Consider the following 26841-nt stretch of genomic DNA (forward strand, 5'->3'; position numbering starts at 1 on the left):
TGTGACCTTCCTGTGACCTTTGTGTACCACATAACTTAGAATCAATACTCATTTTGTAAGAGAGATGACAACAGGTTAGTAATGATGAACTATTGCATCGCTCCTGGAGACGCCAGAAATCAGGAGCCAAAAAGGGGTCTTAGCCTATCTTGTCCATTGCAATGATGAAATATTTAGGGATGCATGCTACTAGACATAATTTTAATCCTGGATCTGACAAGAAATATGCTTTCCGTACATGTACTGGTGGTCAGATTAAAGTTTTTTAAGCAGTTCCATTCCCAAGTAACTGTAAGACCTACCTGGATCAAATGGAAGATACATCAAGGGATGTACACTAACAGACTTGCTTTGTATGCTAGATCTGAGTTGCATTTCCTGGATGAGTGAACAGTTTAATTAAGTTATTAGAACAAGTCCATTCCCAAGAAACTGCAAGCCCTACCTAGACCAAAATTGCATAAATGTTGCATCTAAAGGGATCAATCTGATTGAAATCAGCTGTTCTGATAGCTACTGCTTACGATCGGTAGCGTATCAGAACAGCTGATTTTAATCAGATTGAAAATTAAGTTTCTGGGTTTTTTTTCAATACCTTTTGCAAATATGTTAGCTAATGTTCAAGTATTATTTCAAATAATTCGAAGACATGCATTAAAGAAATTCTTAGATATGAAAAAAAAACCCAAACATTCCATACAACTTATTTTAAAAATTTGATCATTGACCTTGTATAATTTAAATTCTATTAGATTAAGGAAATACAAGTAAACTGGGGCTATAAATTATTTAGAGTTCTAATCATTCAGGTTTTTTGGATATATTAGATTAAATATGCCTTAATTGGGTAGAATTAAGAAAATTAACGGAAGAAATTTTAACCTCAATATTTAACAAGTTAATTGCTCAAACTCTGTGTATGTCATTTAGCAACACTATTCTTATTTTTTTTTTTTTTAATATACATGTATTTCAATATCCGAAAAGTTATAATACTTGTCATATTTTTTTTTTTTTTTTTTTTTTTTTGAGAAAGAAATTCTTGGTCATTATGCAACACTTTAAGCATATTAATATGGAGTTTTTTTGAGAATTACTCAGAGGCCAGTGGCCACTAGCATGAAAAGTAGGTCACTGGCCTTCAGTGTACTTATTCGAACGCGAAAAGTAGCACCACAGTCATAGGTTTACCGTGTCCAATAGGTTGCTTTTCATATATATTTTAACATTTTGGCGCTCAGAGATTTTTCAATTCGAACAAAGGTCAAAGTAGCCTGCCTCGGGTTAAGAATTGATCATGCTCAGAACATGTTGTTACACGTTGAGTATCGAATAAGCTGGGAGATATAACTACCAGATGCAGGTAATAGTGGAATATTACATGTACTTCATAAATGAGGAGGTATGGCGATGGAAAAGCTTAATTTATCACAAATTTAAAGCAATTCTCTGGGTTTCTTAATTGTTACACAGGTATATTTTTCCTTGTTTGTGAATAATAATTATTCCGATAAAAATTAAAACATTCAATGAATGCAAATATTACAAACGAAACCCTTTTTAATGAGAATACTTGATTTTTGACTCAGTATTATCAAGTTGAAAGTACATGTAATTATTCAGACATTCTCTTTTTTCATAAAATGGTCTAGGCAGATTTTCCTGACTTCAGACTTTTTCTTTAACAAATCCACCCTATCTTTTCTCCTCTCACCTAAATCAAACATAAAGATACCCATATATTATCCGTATTTAATTGTGCCTGGATGTTGACATTTATTTGCCTTTTTGTGTTCAGTCATAACTAGGACGATATTGTATTTTACAAACATTCCAGCATTGAACTCAGTGAAATAAACTGCATGATAAATCACAAACCTCTCGAAGACCTGGGACATTCCTCAATTTATTACAATTATGTACACAAAACAATTTTGCGAAGAAAACACTTTGCCTTCTCTTACTTTATTGCTAGTGCAAATGGTTGTTTTACAGAAAGAACTGAATGTTCAAAGTAATCTGTATTTTTTAATCCATTTCAGTCAATAGCTTGGAAATGTTGTTTTCTGTTTTATGCTGTAATCAGAATTCCGTTGTAACAAATAATTTAAACATCGTTACTATGCGTATCCTAACTGGATTCCTTTGTTGCTTTCATTTGGACACTCTTGTAATTGTGAGGGAGCTATAGACGAAGTTTTCTTTTTACACAGCTTTGTATGCAACAGTGTTCTTAACCTTGTGACAAGCAAACACATGAAGTATAAAAAAGGAAGAATTAGCAGCAAAATGCCAAGCATGAATAATGCTGTTTGTGGCATGTTGTCCCAGTTCAGCTGAGTATAAACCACATGACCAGTGGTTTTCTGGTAAATCACAGAAAAAATCAGATATACTATGCCATACAGCAATGGATGAAAGACATGGAGCATGCGCATTGGTTTTGCGCAGACGATGACGTTTGCACTGACGTAGACTGTGTTCATGGCGTGAACTAGAATGCTATTGGGACTGGTATCTGAAATTAATTATAGCAAATGTTACATTCCTTTAGTTTCCATATAAGTAACATCTCTTTCCAGCATATTTCTATTTATTGTTAATCACATGCAAGTTTGAAAACCATGGCTTTGTATCTAGATGAAGAGTATGATAATGTTCATGTTATTTACAGTTGCGTCTAGTGAATATTCTGAACATTAGTTGCATGGTCACTAAATGAATAATTTACTTTTTTCTTCATTCATATAATTTGGAAATAAATACCATACTAGGGTATCACTCACCATTTGGAATAAATAAGTAAAACAGAATGGTTATCACCAGTGCTATCGGGGTGTTCACGTTAAACTGCACCCAAACTGCCTTCAAGTACCATGGCATCGCTTTGCATTCTAGAAAGATGACAGTAAATTGTGGTTGTGAAAATATTGTACATAGATCGAAGGGTTGATAACCAATGGAAACAGTCGTTTGATGGTGAAACGCAGGTTAACTGCATTTAGGTAACATACTCAGTATTAAGACTTTTGTACCGGTAATTGTAATAATTTTCACATTGATTCCAGGAAGTGCATGATTATTGTTTGTATTTTTTAAGGACAAAGCTATAGGAAATTGAAAGAATATGTCATAGAAACATGTAAATTACATGTTTATTTTTATAGCAAAAACATTATTACATGTACAGCCATCACGGGTTACAGTTACCCTTATTCTTGAATTCTCTCCAAATCTATGAAAACTTCCGTATCTGTATGAATATTTTAAAAAGAAATCATTTAAATAAAATGATATCCCTCAGAAATCTTCGTATAGATGTTCTGAATATTGATATATTTCATGTATTTATGATTGATTAAAATTGTTATGTGATCACGTATACTGATTTCAAATACACACGTACCTCCTCTGATGATATCTTGTCGCCGAATGTGAACATAAATGGCTGCCACACTGTCCCATAATGTGAACACACACAGAGTGGTGTACCCCCAGTATGTAAGATAGGAGAACCACTTCAGGTCAAAGTCATAGTTCCTGTAGAAGTAAGGCTGGAGTCCTAGTCCGAGTACATGTAGGATCGCCCAACACACGGACCAAACAATGAACAGGACAGAGGGGCCATACTGAAAAGGGGATGCCATGATTAAATACAAGATTTAGACAATCTACGTATTCCTATCAAATTTGTAATATTAAAAATGTCAATGAGAGCCTCTTTGGACATATATATGTAGATCGCTCTTGAGAGACCAGATAATGTAATTAATGAATAACATTTTCCTATCTGTGTAACTTTCGTATAGTCTGCCCAGCTGTGGTCAGTCGGAATACCTAGCTTTAATAGTTAAATAACCAGAAAATAAAATTAGACCCCCTCCAAAGAAAAGAGAATCCTTTGAATACATGGTAATATTCATATGCAGGATCATAATATGATTATACATGTGTATGTAAGGATACATGTAAATGTATATTGACGTAAATTATTATACACGCTAGATGTGCAATACTTTATAAACTTTAGGGTATATTATCAAATGAGATCGTCTCGTGGTTTAATGTAAACTTTTCAAAATGATCATTAGGTGATAGTCGAATGGAAATCTTAAAGACACTCCACCATAAAACAAACTTCAGACTTCACATTAGCATACCACGCGTTGAAGTCCATGAAACTCTTTAAGTAAGAAAACATTTTCCAAATAAAGATTTATGGTCCATGTGTGTTTTGAAACTTTACTTTGCAGTTAATCTGTTGGTTTTTACTTAGTGGTTTAACTTTAGAAATATAATTATGTTTTAAAAACTTGAAACTTAATTTGCTAAAAACTCTGTACTTTACCTTTTCAAAGTGATCATGTCAATATTTCCCAGGTAAAACTGAAGAATTCACAAGTACTGAATTTAAGGGTTTTAAAATAAAAATCAATATAAAACCAGTACCTTTTAATATTTTTCTTTAACTTTAATGGTAAGGATGGGAACAAATAATAAAGAATTAGAACAAAAAGAAAAAAAAAGAAAAGAGAAGACCTAAAGAACAACTGAGTATTTCTTTTTAGGTTTCTAATATATTAAATCTATTAATCAATGAATTTAAGATTCAATTGTCGTTAACTGATGAACACGATGTACACTACATGATTGTATTGATGTGGGTACATATACATGTAAGTGCGAAATTGTGTGTGAGAAATATAAATTTATTTCACAAGCATCCGGTACATTTAAATTCACTGAGTACAAATATATATATACATGTAATATACACTGTATACATATAGGATGCGTAATCATGCTATAATACAATCACCAAAGAGTGTACTGATACTTTCATATAGATATAGAGAATAATGTTACATGTATTTTAATTAATAAACCTCTCCCCCGAAATCTTCCTTTTTAAAAAGCAAGTAAAATAGCTTTTGTATTTATGGTCTGAAATTTATAGTCTGTATCTATTCCTACAGAATGTATATTTTGTAACATTTATTGCAATAGCACATATATACAATGATTTTAGCATAAAGAAAAATATACATTGTATCTATCATCAATTCCATCTATTTTAATAATTATATTAATTATGTTGTCAAAATATTCGAAAAGTACGACTTGATTTATCTAGATTAACGATAATCCGATTATTTAAAAACAACTACATTAATTTACATTTATTCGAAGAATTAATCAACAACCACTAACTGTTCATTAAAGTTTATCCATGAATAATCCATTCTTGATTTTAAAAGAAAATGAGAGAGAGAGAGAGAGAGAGAGAGAGAGAGAGAGAGAGAGAGAGAGAGAGAGAGAAGTATTATTAATTCTAGTAGTAGATGTAAAACAAAACAATTATTAAATGACATTTTGTTAATGTTTACCTTGAGAGGTTTTTCACTTCCTAGAAACTTTTTTGATTTTGATAACTTACCTGTAATTTTACAAAATCAACGGGGTATTCATATTCTAAACGAAAATTTTCCCGGCTAAATTCCTTCTTGACTCTCTTTAAACAAGATACTAAGCGGCGAGTGTCGTCCGGCTCTCGTGTCATAACGTTGACCAAATGCCATCCTTATAGACCCAATGCCAGTCATTTTATGCATTGATATATACTTTTCCTAAGTTGCAGTTATAATATTTTCTCTTGTCTTCACTTTTAAATCTTTGACCAAATACTTCATGTATTGACTTGGAATATTTAGGTTTAACGTTTGTGTCCATTTAAATTCTTTTTTCAACAAAGTTGTGCACGATACTGTAGCTTTACATTTTAAAATTGATTGTTTGCCAATCACAAGTTTTAATACGATATGAATAAATGGAACAAAGCGTTGTTGGTTGTTTGGCACCATTTTTCATCCGTAATACTTTGGGGATCCTCAGTTATAATCAGATTAGAGATACTACCTAACTATTCGAAATCTCTTGTAATGTAAATATTCATTCAACATTCAAACTTTAAAAACATTCACTTTCGTTTTCTTCTTGTCTGTCATAATATTTAACCCTTTTAGACTATGGTAGACATAAATTATATGATCTTTGAATATACATATACATGTATATTCATATTTATATTTTTTTGTGCTTCATCAAGGATGATTAAATATAGCAAAATTTTTGAAATAACGTTTACACGGTCCTTTATTTGAAGAATAATTCTCACTGCAATCATTTTCCTCCACACTGTATTAGGGTATTCTGTAGAACACGCAGTCTTGTCCGAAACTTTAAAAATTGAATTAAAATGGAACCTCCTCAAAAAATTACCCTTGTGTTATATAGAATTTAGTTTTCTACCCCCCTCCCCCAAACATATGGTAAAAATGTGAGAGAAAAAAAATCCAGCAAAGATCATGATTTAGCCTAGCAAAATGTTTTAAGTGGCTTTATTCGCTTTGTTATTAATGAATAAAAATTAAATTTTTGAATTTTTGTTTATGGTCTCGCAGAAAGTCCTTTTCATGCAATCAGCGTGCCATAGATTTAGTCCATTTGAAAAAAAAAAAATCAACAAAGTTAGTATTTGGTTCAGTGTACTAGTTTAACATATAGTATTTATCATCAAAATATGCTTCATGGAAAAACAAAATTCATGAAAAAGAATAATATTTCAGAAAAAAAAATATTTTCGAACAAATAAGGAAGGTTTTCATAAATTTGAAGATAGGCGAACAAGGCGAGCAAAATGCCTTTAGTGCGACAAACATGAAGGTGAAAAATTAAATCTAATTATAACAAAAATTTCTTTGATATTTCATCTAACACTTAAGTATACTTTATGTAAAATCTCCATAATTTGCAAAAATCTCAATGTTGAGGTGCTTCATAAAATCACCTTTTTCGCAGGGGCATACGTTTAAAAGATATTGACCATTTTTTTTAAAAAAACATTCTTTAAGAGGGCTGGGTGGTCGTGGCCATTTTTAGACTATATTGATCTCCTTTAGTAAAAGAGCTCCATATAAAGATATAATTTTAAAACTAAAATGTATGAATTTTTTCTTTGCCAAATGATAGTAGACAGCTTAAGATATCATATCTAAAAAAAATAAGTTATATCTGATGGTTAATTTGTTGACCCCCCCCCCCCAGCCTCCTTAAAAAGATATATTCTTTTACTTGAAATGGGCTGCTGTTTCCGTCACACATATTTCAACTTGAGCCCAATTACTTGAAAGGACAAGATTATTTTGGGCCCTTTTAAACCCTGTGAACTTCTGAAAATTCAAAGCTGCTTACTCTGAACCCTTTGTGAAATTAGTAAAACATGACGTAATATTCTTGCTATAGTCGATATTTATGACACCATTAATTGTGTCATTATTCCCGTATCCTATTTATTTCTTCACAAATGGCCTTAAATTTAATAAAGTGAACCCAGCTCTTTAATGTAATAAAATACCAGTTCTGTTTAAAGCAGCAGCACTTTCTAGAAACTACAAACAATTTATCACTTAAATTTTTAATTTGAATTAGGGTATGCATTTGCAATATCAAAATTTATGACCTCCATGCAGTACACATTATATGCTTATATCACGTGAATGTCAAAGTAGGTGATCAAACTAAATTCAATACAGTGTGTGGTTTACTATGTTATTTCAATTAATATTCAAGTAAAATAAATTCAGCTTAAAAGGATATCTATTTGTACACTTCTATATTATGTTGATTTCATCATAGTACGCCTAACAGTGCATGCTGCAAAAATAAGTTTAGATGGAAATCATCAAAATTTCAAATTAGTATACATATAACTTAAATTATAAACTAGATTTTCATTATTATTTTCATTATGTGTTTGTAGTTCATGAGTATGCAATCTTTTAAACATACCTGTATCATAAAAATCAAGATATTTGAAGTCTTAATTTTCTGTTACTCAGTTTATGGTCTTGGAGCCTGAATTTTTCGTCAACAAAATACCGACAAGTTAGTTTTCAAGGAGATAAGTATTACAAATTACAAACTTGACTTTTTCACTTATGCCTTGACTTCCCGCATTTAAAATCTAAATCTAAGACGTACCTAAATACAATGTAGTATTACAGGAACATATTAAAAAAATCTATATCTCCACCTGAAAACCTCTACTCTAAGCATTCTAAATAAAAAAATTAAATTAAATCAAATCAAATCAAATGTGTACTCATCGCCTGGTTTTCTGGGTGTCTGTTTCTTCTCACTATAGCTACAAATTCGTATGTACGAGTATACGATTTTTTATTTAAAAAAAGGTTTTTATAAGAAGATCGTCACATTCAACTGCAACCACACTGAGTCTCGATTTCATAACTTCTATTTGCATCACGCAAATGAAACCAAAGACTCATGCCAAAGAAAGAACGATGTAAATGTTACAACAAGTTTGGCTTTCCAGAAAGTCTGAAATGTCATCTCTTTGGCTTCATTAATGTCAAAGAATAAACAGTGGAATGTTGTTGTATTATTTTCTCAGTTATTACAGCCAGTAGTATCGCTTTTGAAAAAAATGGGGGGGGGGGTGGAGGACAAAAAAAATTATAGACGATTTATCTGAACAATCTTTGAAAAGGGGAAAAAGGGGCTATCCAAACTCAATATTTTCATTTCTTGGAAGGAGGGATTACAACTTTTCCGACAAACATATTTTATATTATAATACATTCTCATGGGATGATTTGACGTACCATGCTGCAACAAAAGGTGGAAGAGGGGTCAAGGGTGCGCCTTTTCAACGTTTGGGGTAAAAAGTGGAAGGGGACGGCCCTCCTGGTGCTATGTGCCTGTAATATTTTGCCTGTTGTAAATATGCTTTATTCAGTTTAAATATATTTTGTATAATGTCTGTAAAAAATTCTAACCACTGAGAAATATGCGTAAGAATTATTTAAAGTCATGTATTGCGTTTTTTTTTTATAAGTTCAGACTACCTAAATTAAAAAAGATCTATCTATTTGTTTTATTACTTATATAAAAATAGGACTTTCCTGTAAATTACACAGTTTAAATCAATCACGTTTCAAAGATATTAGAAATTTAAAACAAAAACCGATTTATTTACCGATTCAGATTTTAATCAACAGACACAGTTTAATTTTTTTTTAATCAGTCGAACTATGGAAATATGAGGTTATTCAAGTTCAAAATCGGTGAAAAATTTAATTTCAACGTAAATAACATATATCATGTTTAGCTACTCCCAATCTCGTTTTTTTTTTTTTTTTTTTTTTAGCTCAGATACGCCATATATATAGCTTTAACAATTATTCCGAAAGAAGATGGATAAAAACTAAGCTATAGCTTCCTTTTGACTTTAGTTCTTAGCCTCCTACTACGGCAGCAAAGAAGTTTTAAAGCGCCAACTTAAATCAATCTGAACCCGAATTAATTCCCAAGACTTTCCTTATTTTCCTTAATCGTATCCTCTGAAGTGACTTGACCAGCGAGCCACTGGGATTTGATTGATTATCGAGCCACTGGGAATATCAAGGGAAAAATTGAAAAACTCCTGCATCATGTCCTTCTGCTGCCCATGCAGATTCATGTTCTAACGCTATATTATGTATAATATAAGGACATGTACATGTATACCCTCCTGGGAAAAAATCATGCATAGAAAGGTAATAAAATTGAAACGTTACCATCTTATACTTATAAATTAATAAATTTTGCAAATAAACTCCGAAACGGGTGCACCAGAGTTCTTACTTACTCCTCTAACAATACGCTAGGTACAAGCTGATGTCCGTAAACTATATTTAGATTTCACTCGCATAGTAAATATCGTACATTAAATTAAAAGTCTACTTTCATTTTCTATAAACAGCCATGAAATAGCTAAAACGTGAGTACGGTGGCGTTTCCGGTTGGCGGATCTAAGTTACTGGCAATTTTTAATGAAACTGACAACAAGCAATCGTTTATTTATTACAGAAAACGTCATCACTGAATTATTCAATCAAAACTCGATTTAAATCATATAAAAGAAATAAGTTGTGATAACCGATTAAAAAAGGAAATGTGCAAAATATTTTCGTCATTCACCGATCTTTATATTGACGGAAGCTTCTAGAACATCATATAGCATCGAGCCCGATGTTAAGAAAAAAACGAGGCGATTATAGCTACATGACCATAAAAAAGCTTTTGTGTAAATGGTCATAATTGAAATAATGGTAAATCACTGATAACACTATAAGTTGTGAATATAATTATATATACATATATATACATATACATGTATGTAGTAGGTTTTCCTAATTTATTAATCGGTAAAATTTGTACATATTCCATACTGAGAGCATCGTGGCAACGAACCCGAAGTACAATTTGTACTTCGTAATAAACTTGCTTACATGAAAAGAGAAAATTAATGAATAAGGTATTGTTCAAATACAATTAAAGATGTAAGATTTTGCGCTTTAATCAATGCACAGTTTATTTCTGAATGCAATCTTTTATAGCTGCAATAATGTAGCCCTCTCCTTTTTTGAGGGGGGGGGGGGGCAGAGAGAAAGGCCAGAAAATATCAGATCAAAAAAAAAAAAAAAAAAAAAAAAAAAAAAAATCGGAGAGGGCTACATTATTGCAGCTTAGTCTTTTGTATCATATACTCAGCCTATTCATAGGGAGCTAAAAGCTAATTTTTACACAGGTACTTGGTTCTTGGTTTATAAATATGTATGTACCTTATTGATAGGTAAAAAAGTAAAGTACATTTTTACATATCAATAAGGTACAAACATATTCATAAACCAAGACCCAAGTACCTGTGAATTTTTACCCCCCTCCCCCCCCCAATCAATTTATTAGTAAAATGTGCATATTCGTTGCTTTTATCCTTGACGGAAATAAAATAATTAAGAGCATCAGAAGTACAATATCCATAACACAGTATAACAGGTTTCACAAAAAACGTCAATTAATGAAATTGCTATTTTTCAAGTTAAAAAAAAATAAAACAAAACAAACACAAAAAAGGGGGTTGGGGGGGGATAGGTAAATCTTCTTCATGCAGGATTTGAACAAAGTATTTGTTCCTGCTATAAGCCTGTAAGCTGTCAGTAGAGAACTACAATATATTTTCTGTTGGTAGTCGTATAAATTCAATTCCCCGCGCTTGCGCGGGATTTCATCTAGTTTAAAATTAAAGTGACAGTACGGCGCATCTCATCAAAAAACTGACTAGATAAAATTTTCCGACAAGATTTGGAATTTTTTTACTACTCATAAATGTATAAGCTTTCAGAAAATTACAACTTTTACAATTAAATAATTTGGATTATTTCATTAAAATTAATAGTTATTTATGGGACGTAAATATATACATCGCAACGTGTTCGGGGTTCCACATTCCATGCTATGCACGCATGCGTAGTTTTCATAAACAAAACAGCATGGTTAGAGAGGGAATCCCGGTAGGCTCGGGTAGGCCTGCTACATTGACAAAGTCGACTAAAAATAAAAAGAAACTGAAAATAGAACTTGAAAAAGCAACTTTCCTGACTAAACTTTAGTTTGGGGATTAATATAATCGCTGGATAAGGAAGAAACGGGAACTCGGCGACACTCATGCAGGGCTCTCGAAGGTTCTATTCGACAGGTTTGTTGATACTTGTTATCATTTCTCATTTTTCCGTCGCTTTCAAAGAAAAACAATAGTGTAAACTCAACATAAAAAATACATCTTTGACTTATAAAAATTGTTGCCATTTGAAATGCTAACTTTTCTTAACTGTGCAGAAAAATATTTTGTTTGACATTTGCCGCGATAACGTATGCATGGTATGATTAGTTGGTTTTTCCTTCCTCGCCTGAATGCAGACTAAAATCTTTACGATTATTATTTTAGATTGTTTTATCAGAAAGTTATGATAATTTGTGTTTTTTTAAAATTGCTTTCACCTAATATTCAATACAACTGTAAACTCTACAGTGTAGGCACGTGCCGTTTTAGAATTCACGTGGTGTGATGAAAAAGCACACATTTTGCTTCGCCCGTTATGCAAATTATCCCACGTTTCCAACCATCGTTGATGCCCTGGCATACTCTACTAACTAGACAGTGATTCCTTAAATAGAGGGAAAAATTACATGTATCTTCATAAAAAAGCAAAAGATTCGAATGGAAAAAAAGGAAAAATAAGATTTCTCAGCTTAGATAATTATAAGAAATGAAAGAGAATAGAAGTATCTTATAGGAATTCTTAGCAAAGACGTTTTCGCCATCGCACAGAAATAACGCTGCTTTAAATCTTGCCCCTTGTCTTGCTGAAAACTGGACGTCTTAATAAATAAACCTTTTATTTGAACATTTCAGAAAGGTATTATATCATTTTTTTGATCATGGGATATACAATGTAGATATGGAATGGTCACGTGATCAAATCCCATAGAGCCAATTGTTCATTTTCATATGTTTTGAATTCTAATTTTTTTTCCTAAATTATTGACATATTTGCTACATTTGGAACTTATTTGATTATCTTTAATTAAAAAAAAATATTAGCGCTAAAGATGACGTCACAATCCCATGCTAAATGCTTTGCTCATTCTCATTTTAAAAACTCCTCATAGGTAAAAAGAGTTGTCGAGTTGCAAAAGTACATTTTTACGAACTTTAATTTTCCATATTTCCTATGAAATAAAATTTTTAATTTTTATAATAATGGTGAAAATTTTAACAAAAAGAAACCGCCTTTCTCTGATAGGTATATTGCTTTTCTGTCAAAATATACAGGTTCATATCCACTTAAAACTTCATGTACTTGTACATTAGTATCTTGTTTTTGACCTTTGTCTTCCAATTCACTGCGCATCTTTAGACGACATTTTACAAGTGGAAAATTGGTCAGCTGACATTTATATCATCAAGGAAGTCCAAAATATGTCGCTTTTGAAGACAGCATTTTCTTTTCTGTCGTGTTCTATAATTTTTACAAATTCTCAGTATATTTATATGAATACTGGTTTTTGGAATGAGGAGAGTAAGAACGAAGTTCTATACAGCAAGATCATGAGAGACGTCCAGGCAATTCTAATACAGCAGAATGAAATTTATATGAATGAGATCAACCGTCTTCAGCGTGAAATAAAACAACTTCGGAAAGATGGAATAGCCAAAGCAGGAAACAGCAGTCAATCACCATTGAAGTGTATGTATTTGATCGGTATTTTAAACTTCTGATTAGGTGTAATTTTGTATATATACATGTATTAACATAATGATATAGGAAATCCTAATATTTGTTTTCAGATTTAAACCTTTCAAAAAAAAAAAAAAAAAAAAAAAAAAAAAAAAAAGAAGTTTGCTATTTTAATCGTTTAAATATTTTGTTTCGTTTGGTTTTGTATTGTTGGTCTAATTATAAATTATAATGACTATTTAATTTTATTTCTTTTTTTTATTTGTATTTTGATTGTTTATTTGTTCTTTTGTTTAATTAAGTTATGTTTAAATTGATTTTTTTCCTTTTATTTTTGTTTTTTCCCTGTTCTACGTTTTTTTTCAAGAAGTCCATTCAGCCATTCGATAAAGAGAAAGTAATGATCTTACAAATGTAATATGTATCACTCCAGAAGCAATACTTTGAAATTACACATTTATCCCGTCGGCATTCACGTAATGTACCCTCTAACAGAAAAAAAAATCTTTGTCTACATTAACTACTGTAACTAAAAAGCACCGAGAATCTAACAAAACCCTGACGAAGTACTGAGTTGTACTGAGAAAACCCTGAGTGGTACTGAACCTGGTACTGAGTAAACTGAGGTAGTCCTGAGTAGCACTGAGGTTTTCACTGTGGACACTTAGGACATACTGAGAGGCACTGAGGTTTACTCTGTTGGTACTGAGGGGGTACTGAGGGATACTGAGGTGGCTCTGAGGGAACTGAGCTGATACTGAGTAGCCCTGAGGTTTAAAACTGTGGATACTGAGGTAATCCTGAGTGACACTGAGGCTATTTGTTTCAAAAATTACTATTTTCTTTTGAGTTTTATTGTAATATAATGGTCAAATTTCTTTATTTTAAACTCTCCTTAAATCAAAATGTGTAGGTACAAGTATTTTGAAACCTAATATCAACAATTAAACTGGAATTGTTTTTGCTTCTCATTCATTGAATTAAATAAATTATTTGCTTTTGGAATTTTAAAGGGATATTTAATTAAGTGTTCTATGCATATATTTTTTGAAATATGATATCAGATTTATTTGTCTTTGATATCAACCAATTAGTTAATTATTTGTGAAATTTCTTTTCTTTTTCTTTTTTTAAATTTATTTAACCAATATTAAACATCATGATAAATAGTTTGTATTGTCCAATAATTCTCAATCCACACCTGAATGTTTAGAGTGAGTTACGATTCTTCTGTGCAAATACAGGAGTCCTTAATGTCAGGATAATGGTAATGTTTCAAACATATTCTATTGCACGGCACACATAAAAATTTTGATGAACATGTTGCATCCTTTCCTTGTAAAACATAATGTCAGTTAAAAGTTACAACGATTCTCAAACATCTTTTACTTGAAAGTTGTTCGTTTCTGGTGATCAATATCATAAAATAAATAATAAATAGATAAAATATAATTAAGTGAATAAATAAAAAATTAAAACAAAAACTTTTTAGATGATCTTTAATTAATTAAATCAGATATATATATAAAGAGAGAGAGAGAAATAAAGCGGTGATATGTCACAACTTAACTTAACAACTTATCAAAATAAATTTTACTGTATATCAAAATTATATGAAATAGATGTATTTTGACTGATATTAATCATTTATTGCATATTTTTAATGCTATTACTATTATCAATATTTAAGCTGTTGGTGCGACATCTTAAAAAGAAATATTTCGAATTTCAAAATCATATCCCATATCTCATTGCATTGTCATGTTGTTAATTTATCTGGTCAATAAGTAAAAGTAGCTGTCACTTTGTAAATTTTGTATTTACTGTCACTCGGTTAATTTAAAATTTTACAACATGCATGAAAACATTTGAATTTTTTTTTTTTTTTTTTACCTATCGCGAATTATGAAAATTATTTTGAAAATGAACATGGGGGGATAACTGAAAGTTTTGTTATATGTGTTTGTTATTAATTAAAATGAACACCGACAGCAGTAAATAATACCGATAAGTTTTGTTTTATGCTCAGGTGAGAAAAAGTTTGCTGATTGTTTCAGCACACACGCAAATAAAAGTAGAAGAAAGTAGTTAGAATCATTTATAACACAAAAAATTTAAATTAAATTTGCGATACATTAATAATTTTTTTCTTGATAATCCAAGTTGGGAGTTTCAAGATAAATTCTAACCGGTTTAATTTTAGTTTTATCTCTACTAATCCGATCAGTTACAAACAAATATCTAAAATACAGTGTGCTTGATTAATTAGAAGTTTTCAGTAAGCGATAAACATTATCCAACCTCTCAGGGTCCCCTTACAGAATAAAGAAATCAACTGAAATAATTAGAAAGAAAGAAAAACTAATATATTTGAAAATTCATTTTGATGAAAATGGAGAATATTTAATGTTTAACTTTGATTTCCGTAAAGCAAGAAATAAGTACAGTTTTCTTAGTCAGATAATATGTAAAATTCAATGTTTTCTGATCTGATCTGCAATAATTTCTATACAATATACTTTACACTTTTGTTAATATGACAGTTGCAATGTTTCCGTTTTCTCAACAGAGCTTTCTAAATATCCTGTTATTGCAATAGTCATAATAATAAACATGTCACCATAAAGAAAAAAGAAGGAGAAAAAAAAAAAAAAGGACACGAGGCTTGTATTGCCTTTCATGTTAAATCAAGTATATAGTATAATTAAGTGTTTGGAATTAATGTGTTGTAATTATGAATTTCTCTTCAACATCGTTTACATGTACGATGTACTTAAAAAATACGGCAAAATTTTAGTAAATTTATTTTCTCTCCATTCAGGAAAGGTCGTGTGATTCGCTGTTCTATACGGTCGGATGTCTCCATAAATTCCAGACATCGGGAACGAGCATCAAAATACTTTATTTTCAGCAATGGTTTTGTTTAGAATGTTAACAGGCGATAGTTAATGGCACATCAACTTTTTTTTCTAAGTGGTTACTGTCACAGATAGTAGTACTTATTCTTGAACTAGTATTAAATATCGGTATATGGACAGTTTAATGGAAATAGAAAACCATGTAGTATAAGAATGACAAAACAATTAGAAAATACAAATTACATAGTAGTTTCATGCAGTCCTACATGTATAACCACCTGGGATTCACGACACCTTTCACTAAAAGACTGGAAAGAAAATAAGCATGTCACCGTAAAAGTAATTTTTTTATGGCCAGGTTATTGGCAAGCAAATATTGCTGCTTTTTAAAATAATATTTATTTATTTAGATAAAATGGTTCTCGAAAATAAATGAATAATAAGTGGTAATTTAAAATAAAAATGTCCCTGTACATCTGTATATTTCAGTAAGTAAGTAAACAAGCACCTAATTCCATGCTTGCGGACAACCACATGTTAAATATGTTAAAGCCAGGTATGCATGTGACCTTGACATGTTCTAATTCATGCCGATGAAATAAGTAAAGAAAATCATGTACATGTATGTAAAGCATAAATATATTGTTTTATTTTTGACAGTTCCCTATTATCTACACTGTAACTGGCCTTATGAACAGGTATCTAAAAACCACACTGTTATATTTGATTTCCGTATCACTTTCAATTTTTACATTGTACAGAGTGGTAGAAGGAAAATATTCAAATTCTGTGACATCTCTACAAAGTAACAAATGAATTAATTGACCGTAAGAAGTAACGCGCATACATTTACATGTAAGTTGTATATACTGTTTATTATATCTCATAAAACATAAAATAACTACCGGTATTATACAGTGAACTGGGGTGGGGGGTGGGGGGCACTGCATGATTGACGGGTCTGCATACAGTGTATAACATGCGCGGCCTAATAAAAGTTTAATGCACAAAGATATTTCTTATTCACAGAAAATTTACGTTACACGTATCAATTTTAACATGTGTTACAGTCGAGGAGAAACAGTGACGAATTATCATGTACATTCACATTCACAGCCCGACTTTAATACATGTAGAGCCTTTTTGGTCATCGAGCTGTCATATATTTACAGGCTCCTTTAATTGGCGAATGCTTTAAAAAGAATTCTGTATCTATCCGTTTTATGCATAATTGTCACAGAAATACTAACGACGATGGGAGTTTGCCATTAATTCAAGTGTCTACTCTTCAATTAATTAATTACATGTATAATGCTGACAATCTAATGCAAGCCAATGTGTACGTAGTGCTAAGAGGGGGAAGGGGGTATTTTCCTATATAATGTTCATAAACTGGAAACCCATTTTCTTAACTGTGATGAAGGAATTAAATCTTGCATGTACGGAATTGCGATGTACACTGTGCATGTATCTGTCAATTTACTTTTGTTCATTTTTTTGTTTATCATGCTGGAATTATCATTTTTACGTTGATGTACATGTATATGTTTCATGCCTCTTATGATAGAGATGCTATAATAAGTTTTACTAAAGCTATTCAACGCTTTAATTTCCAGTATTTATTTTTCATGCAAAGGTGAGAACAATTTCATGCAAGATGTGAGAAATAAAAAAGACATAGATTAAATGCATTTTGGCAAAGACCACAGACGTAGTTGCAAGTTAAATCATGCAACCCCCCCCCCCCCCCCACACACACACACACACACCCGTCTTTCTCCAATGAGATAAATCATTTTAATTTATACTAAATAAAAGAATTGATGAATTTAAATATAATTCCATCAGACTGATTTTAAACTTACTGATCATTTATAAATATTCTGTCAGGGCATTAATCCTTGCTATCTGTGTGATTGTTTTTTCTTGGGTAGTTTCACTTGACTTCAGTTCTGAACATTTAAAGTACGTGTCTGCGTGCGTAATTTTTATTAAAAAAATCTTCCTAAGCATTCTAATTCTATATAACCACAAATATTTCGTTTAATTGTGGATTTTTTTTTCTCTATTTAAGAATCTGGGGGGATAAGACGAGCCATGTGCCCATGCCCGTTTTTCGACTATGCAATAACATTTATTGAAAAAAATCTCTCAATTGTTCGAATTTACTTAAGCATTTTAATGTTTACCGTAGTTTTCAAAATGATATTTATATTCTAAACAAGCTAAACAGTTGACTTTCATTTACTGTCACAAATGTCTAACATGGGTAAGGACTTCTATTAATTAATCTGCATATTGAGTGTTTACACTTATTGTGGAGATATTATAAAAATACTAACATCGTATGTAATGATAATGGTGATCTAGAAGCGCTTTTATTTAAAGTAAATAAAAACGGGAATAAAAGTATTCAAATATCTATTATAATTTTATCCGGCATTTTAAATAATTTACTGTAAATAAGTTCATTGCTACATGTATATATTTTATTTCCAGTGAAAAATATGTTATTCCTATAGACATTTTTTATGAAGTAAAACAAAATTAAAACAAAAAAAAAGTCAAAAAATCAGAGCATGACTCGATCACTTTCCTCAATAAACGTCCCTTTAAAGAGCTCCTCGCTAACCACTAGACCACGGAGTCACACTTACATGTCTATTTAAATAGCATGCAGTTCTCTATATTTAGCAAGCGTTTTTGGACTTAGAATTTTTTAAGACCACGGTGAAAATTTAAGTAAGTTAACTTAATTTTTTATGTAGAGTGGGTCTTCATACCAAATTTTTGCAAGTGAAAAAAGCAACATCTTTCCATTGCCTTTCATTAATCGTTCTCAAAAAAATGGTACGATGACCCACTCTATTTAAAAAATGTAGTTATATCATCCAAATTATGTCAGTTTCTGTGAAAATTGAGCGTGATGCCATTTTGTTGTGTTAATCAGAATCATTTTCGCTGTTACAGTATTCAGGTTTTGTCAAATTTGTATGCAAATGGTAATAAGCATTACATTAATTCAACAAAAAGTGAAATTTTTGTAAAATGAATTTATTGATTTTTTATCGATCGTTTTGTAGGCATATGGCTCGGCTTATCCCCCCAGTTTCTTTTTAATTATTGAATATTGCAGTCATCTTATAAAATATCATTGTAGAAAAATTAAAAACGACTATGAACTTCACAATGCCTCAAATCGCCTAGAATTGACAGGTAGGATCAATTCAGAGAAATGGCTACCTCGGAAGTCAGCTTGTAAATTCTGTGTACACTTTGAATTTCTATGTTGCGTAATTACATGTAAATAACCCCTGTCTTTGTGTATTTTAGGCGACACCTATATAGCCCTTTCCCTGCTACCGTGCATCACTGACTGTCCGTTAGCTTATTTCCGGCTGCGTTCGGCACCCGGAAAGAATTAAACTACTTTAGTTAACTCATTACTTTACTTTAATCTTTGTCCCCAACTTTCAGCGCCCTTAAAATGAAGCTGCTTAAATCATTGTTTTCATTATAAAAAGGAATTTTAGTAGAAGTATTTTTAAATCATTTGTATAATTTTATGCCGAAGAAACATTTAAATTTTACGCAAACTTTGAATGCAAATTATCAAGTAAATCAGATTTGTTGTAATTACGATAACTTACATCCCCCCTCCGAGGCCTTTTACTATATATTAATCTTACTGGAAAAGATTTTTTAAATTAAAACTTAACTGAAACATGATATTGGATAGTGTTAAACAATTTTCATGGTATAATTGTAATATGTAGATGCCATGTTATTACCATTCACATACCCAGCACTTTAGATATTTTGTAACACTTGCCACTCAAAATAGGAGCCATGTTAAACTATTATTTTTTAAGTGTGCACAAAAGTGTATTAGTTTTTTGGTAGCTGCTTACTTCTTTTATTTCTTGACATTGAATCCCTTTTCACAATTTCAGATTTTATTTAAAATTTCATGATAATAATCCTCTACATTTTCTTGAATATTTGTTCGCTGCATTTTATTTCCGGAATTTTACACTGCTTTTACGGCAATTGTTATTTTCATTTCTTTCCAGAAATTTATGTGGGAATAAACTTTAACAAAAAGTAAATATTACCTTAAAAAAATAATTTTACACTTATTTTCAACCATGTTTTCCGAATAAAAATATTACAATACACGATATATAAATGCAGCCTAATTAAAGGTTTTGCTTGAGTTAAATAAACACGCGGTTTTCCCCAACTAAACTCAATGTCAACCGAATAACATGTGTCAAAATTATATTGGATATTGATGATTTAGTCTATAAAGTCTTTTATTCTGCTTTTATTGCCAGGAAGGTACTTTATAATTAAAGTCGGAGAAATTAACTTTAAAATGTCGGAAATGAAACCATTAATATTTTAGAGGATTCATTCCATTTTTTCACTTTAAATATTCAGATACTTCTGAGGAATAGATATTCAAATCACATGTAATACAATTCCTCTATTTTTAATAAGGAAATGCAAAACCTAGACATGGTTAGATCACTTGATTCTTAATAATTGATGTTTTTATTTAAGGAAATTATTATTTTCAATAGTCTACTTAAATCTAAATTGAAATAATACTACAACACAATCTTAAAAAAAAAAACTAAGACCTCAGAGTGTCTCAGGATTACTTCAGTAGCCACAGTATTAGACCTCAGGGCTACTCAGTATCAGCTCAGTTCCCTCAGAGCCACCTCAGTATCCCACAGTACCAACAGAGTAAACCTCAGTGCCTCTCAGTATGTCCTCAGTGTCCACAGTGAAAACCTCAGTGCTACTCAGGACTACCTCAGTTTACTCAGTACCAGACTCAGTACCACTCAGGGTTTTCTCAGTACAACGTAGTGATATATATATATATATATATATATATATATATATAGAGAGAGAGAGAGAGAGAGAGAGAGAGAGAGAGAGGACTCCAAAGTCGGATGGTCTCGCCAAAGTCCGATGGTCTGCGCCAAACCCCGATGGTTTGACGTCGGTATGGACGCCAAAGTTCGATGGTCACGCTAAAGTCCGATGGCTCGTTTCCTGTGATACACATGCGCTAAAGTGCGATGGTCTGACACGCCAAAGTCCGATGGTGCGGAGAAACAATAAACGTTTATGACCTTACAATATTCCGACGTCAATCCTCGACACCATAGTCCGTAATTCAAAATCAATAATTTAGGATGAGTCATCGAATACAATTTAACTAATTTTACTTGGTGTTTGCACTCATCTGAGTTAATAGGATTAGTCCTTGCACATCACTTGGCTGATAAGGGTTAGTCCTTATGCACAATAACACTGATTATAGGATGGGTTGCACCCACCCAATACATTTAGGGTTAATCCTTGTACACTATTCGATTGAATAGTTTTAGTATCGCACCCCAAAAAAGGTTTGACTGATAATGGTTAGTTTCTCTCCCATCCAGGATATGTTACAGACTTTTTGACCGATTAGGCTTAGCTCGCACACATCTAAGAGATAAGGGTCAGCATCGCACCCATCCGAAAGATTAGGGTAAGCATCGCACCCATCCGAGAGGTAAGGGTTAGCCTTGCACCCTTTAGAGAGAATAGGGTTAGCCTCGCACACATCCGAGAGGTAAGGGTCAGCCTAGCAACCACTTAAGAAATTATGGCTAGTGGTACAATATATTTTTGCGTTTTTTAGTGAACCGTATTACTTTGGCGTTTAAATACTTAAAATTCATTTAATTTATTTTAAACCGTTTTGCCTTGGCGTGGCGCGGCATCGCAATTTGGCGCAGAAGTACTATGACGTCATAAAAAATAATTAATTTTCTGCGCCATCGAACTTTGGCGTGTGAACCATCGGGGTTTTGCGCAGACTATCCGACTTTGGCGTGACCATCGGACATTGGAGTCCCATCGCACTTTGGAGTCCTTCATATATATATATATATATATATATATATATATATATATATATATATATATATATATATATATGTATATATATATATATATATATATATATGTATATATATATATATATATATATATATATATATATATATATATATATATATATATATATATATATATATATATATATATATAATTATTATCATTAGTTAAAGTTAATACAATTGAAGCTACGATTTGTCAGACACTGTGGAAATATATTACAAAGCTTAAGCCTGACAATTTTTATTGCCTTGTAGGAAAACAATACAATCAACTGTTTTTTAGTACAAAATAAGTCATGATTTTTTTTCATAGTTGAACATGCCTCCATCTCCAGATTTAATTACATAAATATCCACAGGTGAATCGGGTGTACTAGGAATTCACAAATCTCCTTCTCCTACCTGGCCATATACACAAGTAGTCAGCTTCCGTTCTCCATTTCGGGAAATACCAGCATTGACTTATGGTCTGTACCTACTCGATTCTTGGCATCGCACCAACCTTCGTGTGAATGCGATAGTGACGGATATCACCAATAGTGGATTTAATGTGAGGCTGCAGACATGGGCAGATACCACTTTATATGGAGCCAGTATTAGCTGGATGGCTTGTGGAGGATAAAAATACGTGTATCTTCGCTTACAAAATTTTTAGTTTTATGTAGCTTGTAGTGAAACATAGTTTTCAATGAATGATCTTATGTCCTTTTCAATTGTATAGAATAACAAAAGTGATAAAGGCTCAAAACAAAAAATTACATATAATCAAATTTAAATTCAATTTAATCTTTCCATTCCAGAGTCACAGCAAGTCGATATATTTTTTTTTACATGAAAGAGAGATTCTGTAGAGAACAGCTTTAAGTTTTAGTGTACGTTCGTTCGTTGTCTATGCATCTTTCTTGTTTTTTCCCATTTTCTCGTAATTTATTAACGAAACACTGGAATCTCATCCCAGTAACGATTTAAGTGTTAAAAAAAAGTGAATCATTAAGTACATACATGTATAGAAACACTTAGCCTTCATGAGAAGTACGCTGAAAAGGCTTCTGAAACATATACTTGAAGGCTGCAGTGCCGCGTTGTCGAATGATTGATATAAATGAAGCATAAATTTACCTAACATTATCTCCGTAGTTCATTTGTCTCCAATTACACATATTGCTTGGTTTGGGAAACATTGCTGCTAGAATCCAAATATATTTATAAGAAAATAATTATCTAACATTTATACGAAAAAAAATCCTTCCATCATGTACTGTAAGCATTTTGATCGGAGATTATATACATGTACATGTTCTCAGAGAACATCACTAAGCACACGATATTAACATCAATAACAATTTAGTGGAGTTTTATACTAAGTGTTATTGCAAAACTAAACTGTTCAAGTATATACGTGGTAAAGTGTTATACCACGCATATATGTAATCAAAGTACTGAAGATACTGATGGGAGTTGATTTTAAGGACGATTTCAAATAAAATTTTATGTTTTTAACCTTGTTTACAACTTTTCAAATAATCTGCAACATTATTGCTTCTTAATTTGGTATGCGAGTATCAAAAGACTAAAAAAAAATGTCACGAATCTATGGAGTCAAATAAGTAAGGCTTGTTTTGATTTGACCATAACTTTTGAACGATATGCCAAAACGTGTAAGACTTCTTCATTGCTCTAAATTTTTCAGTAGTTTAAGGTATTTTCCTTACCAAAAATTTGTTTAAAAGTGCCAGTGCGACTTTTTTGCGCCAGAATGCTATTCAAGTTGTTGATTCCGCTCATATAATCTTTAATTGAATAAATGATTTTTAAGTGTACGTTTGCATACGGGGTATATATCTCTCAGTTGATTCGATACGCAAGAGCATGCTCTACGTATGTACAATTTCTAAAACGAGGTAAATTATTGACAAATAAGTTGATGAAACAAGAATATCAGCTGTCTCGTTTAAAGTCATCATTTCGTAAGTTCTATGATCGATACAATGACCTTGTCAGCAAATACAATTTATTATTGAGTCAAATGCTGACTGACGTTTTTCATACTAATTGTTCGGCCATTATTTACACACTGAATTGTCGACGGATTTTTCCGTTATTTCCCGATCATGACAAGGAGCACACGGCGGGTGTGACCGGTCGGCAGGGGATGCTCACTCCTCCATGGCACCTGATCCCACCTCTGATGTTTGGAGGTCCGTGTTTGCTCTGCTCCTATTTTGTATTGTATAATGGACTTTTGAGCTTGAATACTGTTCGTTATCTCCATATATTTCATTTACATATAGAGAAATGGTGTACGTTTTGCTAGTTTGCATAGGCGCCATATTGTTTTCAATATGGCAGATTTTTGTTCAGTGCATAATAAAAGAAAAAAAGCATAGATTAAAAAATATCAATACGGATTAAGTTTTTCCTCACTTGATTCTATCTATTATTGTGTCCTGTATCGGAATGCAATCTTTCGTTTACAAAATTACAATGATATTCATGTAGAAAAAAATGTGATGAAAGAGCTTACAAGGTCTTTAATCAAGCAAATATATCAATATTTGTCGTTTTCCGATTTCATCCTCATCTTGCGTGAAGTTGTCAAACTTGCAATTTCAGTTTCTAAGATACATGTAATCAGATGTTGATTTTTTAAAAATGAAAATCCCATTTTAGACAGAATTCAGAAAAAATGAACAACACTCCCAGTGGGGAAAATGCAGGCTTTTTGTTATTTTTTTTTTTACCTGAGAAAATATTGAACTTCATTATTGTTATACGATGAGATAAGTACTTATGTTTCATTATGAAAAGATTGATATTTCTTTTTTTGAAAAATATCACAAAAATAATGAATATTCATTGGCAACGGTCACACTGTCATTAATTCATGAATAAGGTGTACAACATTTAACCATGTGATGTACAGTGCTCTGACCAAAGTTGAATTACGACAAATACCATCTATATTGGTGATGAGAAAATGTATGGAGCAACATGTATACCAGAAATAGAGATTCTTTCTAAATTTATGCCCTCTTTCCAGATTTTTATTGTTTTATAGATTTTTTTGAGATCAATCACTGCCTGTTATCTTCATCTTTTTCATAGTGACTTGGATTCACAATATACATCTTCAGTCTTGTAAGGGTGGAAAAGACTTACCAGATTTTCAAGTCTATACCAATAGCTTACCTTAATTTGATCTTACAATGTCGAAGTGTAGGGGAAATCTACCAAATTCAGATAGTACAGCAAAACTAGTTGCGTATTTACATGTATGTACCCCAAGTTTTAATTTGCAAAATTTCAGTTTATCACAGAATGATTTGGATAACATCCTGTTTATTGTACCGCCAGGGATGCTATTTTTTTTTTTAGTAAATGGATTAAGATAAACCCAAATTTGAAATGCATACAATAATTAAAATAGGGTTAATTGAATGATCAAAAAAGTGAACAGTGGTTTTAATGTCTAAATTTATTATAACTATGAATTTTTTTCTTCCTTTTTTTAAAATTAATTAATTAATTTATTGTTTTTGATAAAGTTAATATACTTCGAGCGATAGATAAGAGCATGAGAAATGATACACTTTCGTAATTGTATTTAGATACACTATATGACATAACAGTGTATTTACATATAAAAAAAATTTCGTTTGTTTACAAATTAAACCTTATTGCTGGCATAATTCATTTTTAAATGTATCATTCTTATTTATTTTTTTTTACTTTTCGCTGGAATCTAACTAAGATTGCTGCGAGATGAAATATTTCATTACAGGTATATTAAACTACAAAGCAACATATTTGGTCTTTGTTCGCAAATGTATACAAATCACACGGTTTTGTTTTAGAAGGAATTAAATGGCTATTTCAACACCCCACTCCACTCCAAAAATACTCAATGTGCCCCAAATTTGCAAAATTCTGGATCCACTCCGAAAAATTCCGTTCTATTAACAGTGAACTAATTGTTGAGACAATTACATGCACAGCATTAATATTCCTGCAAAAATAAAAATATTAAACAAGCCATCTCAATTACACATCTAATAAAAATTAATCCTGTGTTTACTATCAATAATTTTCATCCCAGGCACAAACGTGAAAGGCTGCTAAATTAATTTTGTCAAGTAGGTCACGTCTGCTGCAATTTGGGGGTCTAATCTGCGACTTTAGAACTTTACACATGTTAGAGATACTTGAGGCACATAATGTCCGCTGTGATAATCAGTCTAAACATTATAGAGTTTACATAAGTTGTCTATCAATCTGATTTTGTGTTCTCTGTATATACTGACATGCATTTAAACGTATGTCTGATTATTAATCCCGTTATTATGGGGCTCATATTGTCAAAGCATGGTGTTTATGCATCGTTATAATCACGAGGATACCTTCAGCCTTTCCCTACAAACTGATGACGTATCTAAGCTATTTTAGGAGCGAGTTTCCTATATCTTAAAATTAGAATGTATGTGCTATTTTCTTATTCACAATATCTGTAAATCTGTTTTCTTATATAAATATTTAGGCCTGCCGTTTACTGAGATTATACATTGCATTTTTAAATCTTTACACCCTGCTCAATTTGTAGGTTAAAACTGTAATTTCAACCTTTCTCCCATTTTCACAACATCCTGCATTTAATCGAGGACACCCCCTTGGTAGCTGTTTGTCATTTGTATGTATTAATGCGCCTCTGGCGCCCTGACTATGAGGAGTTGATAAAATCAACTCCCAAAAATCAACTGATAGAGGAAAGGCCAACCAAAAAATATAGAAAGCTATGTTACAACGCAAAATGTAATAACGACGCAAAATGTAATAAACTTGGATTGTAACATGTTGTGTATTTCATTTTGTATCAAAGTTAATTCA

General features: G+C 31.6%; 2 protein-coding genes across 2 annotated transcripts; one reads left to right on the forward strand and one right to left on the reverse strand.

Annotated features, from left to right (window-relative positions):
* Positions 1 to 2120: 2120 nt before the first annotated feature.
* On the reverse strand, positions 2121 to 5560 carry LOC133195341 (protein rolling stone-like). The gene is made up of 4 exons (XM_061331185.1): positions 5438 to 5560; positions 3407 to 3629; positions 2787 to 2894; positions 2121 to 2518 (listed from the first exon to the last, which is right to left on the reverse strand). Exons 1-4 carry the CDS (start codon positions 5558 to 5560, stop codon positions 2121 to 2123), a joined length of 852 nt encoding a protein of 283 aa, XP_061187169.1.
* Positions 5561 to 12927: 7367 nt separating this feature from the next.
* Positions 12928 to 23820, forward strand: LOC133195963 (uncharacterized). The gene is made up of 2 exons (XM_061331947.1): positions 12928 to 13148; positions 22320 to 23820. The coding sequence occupies exons 1-2, from the start codon at positions 12953 to 12955 to the stop codon at positions 22580 to 22582; spliced, it is 459 nt and encodes a 152-aa protein (XP_061187931.1). The 5' UTR covers positions 12928 to 12952; the 3' UTR covers positions 22583 to 23820.
* The last annotated feature ends 3021 nt before the right edge of the window (positions 23821 to 26841 follow it).

This window comes from Saccostrea echinata, unplaced genomic scaffold, assembly GCF_033153115.1.
Source record: "Saccostrea echinata isolate AGI-Se365-2 ecotype Australia unplaced genomic scaffold, CSIRO_AGI_Sech_v1 ptg000029l, whole genome shotgun sequence".
NCBI lineage: Eukaryota > Metazoa > Mollusca > Bivalvia > Ostreida > Ostreidae > Saccostrea > Saccostrea echinata.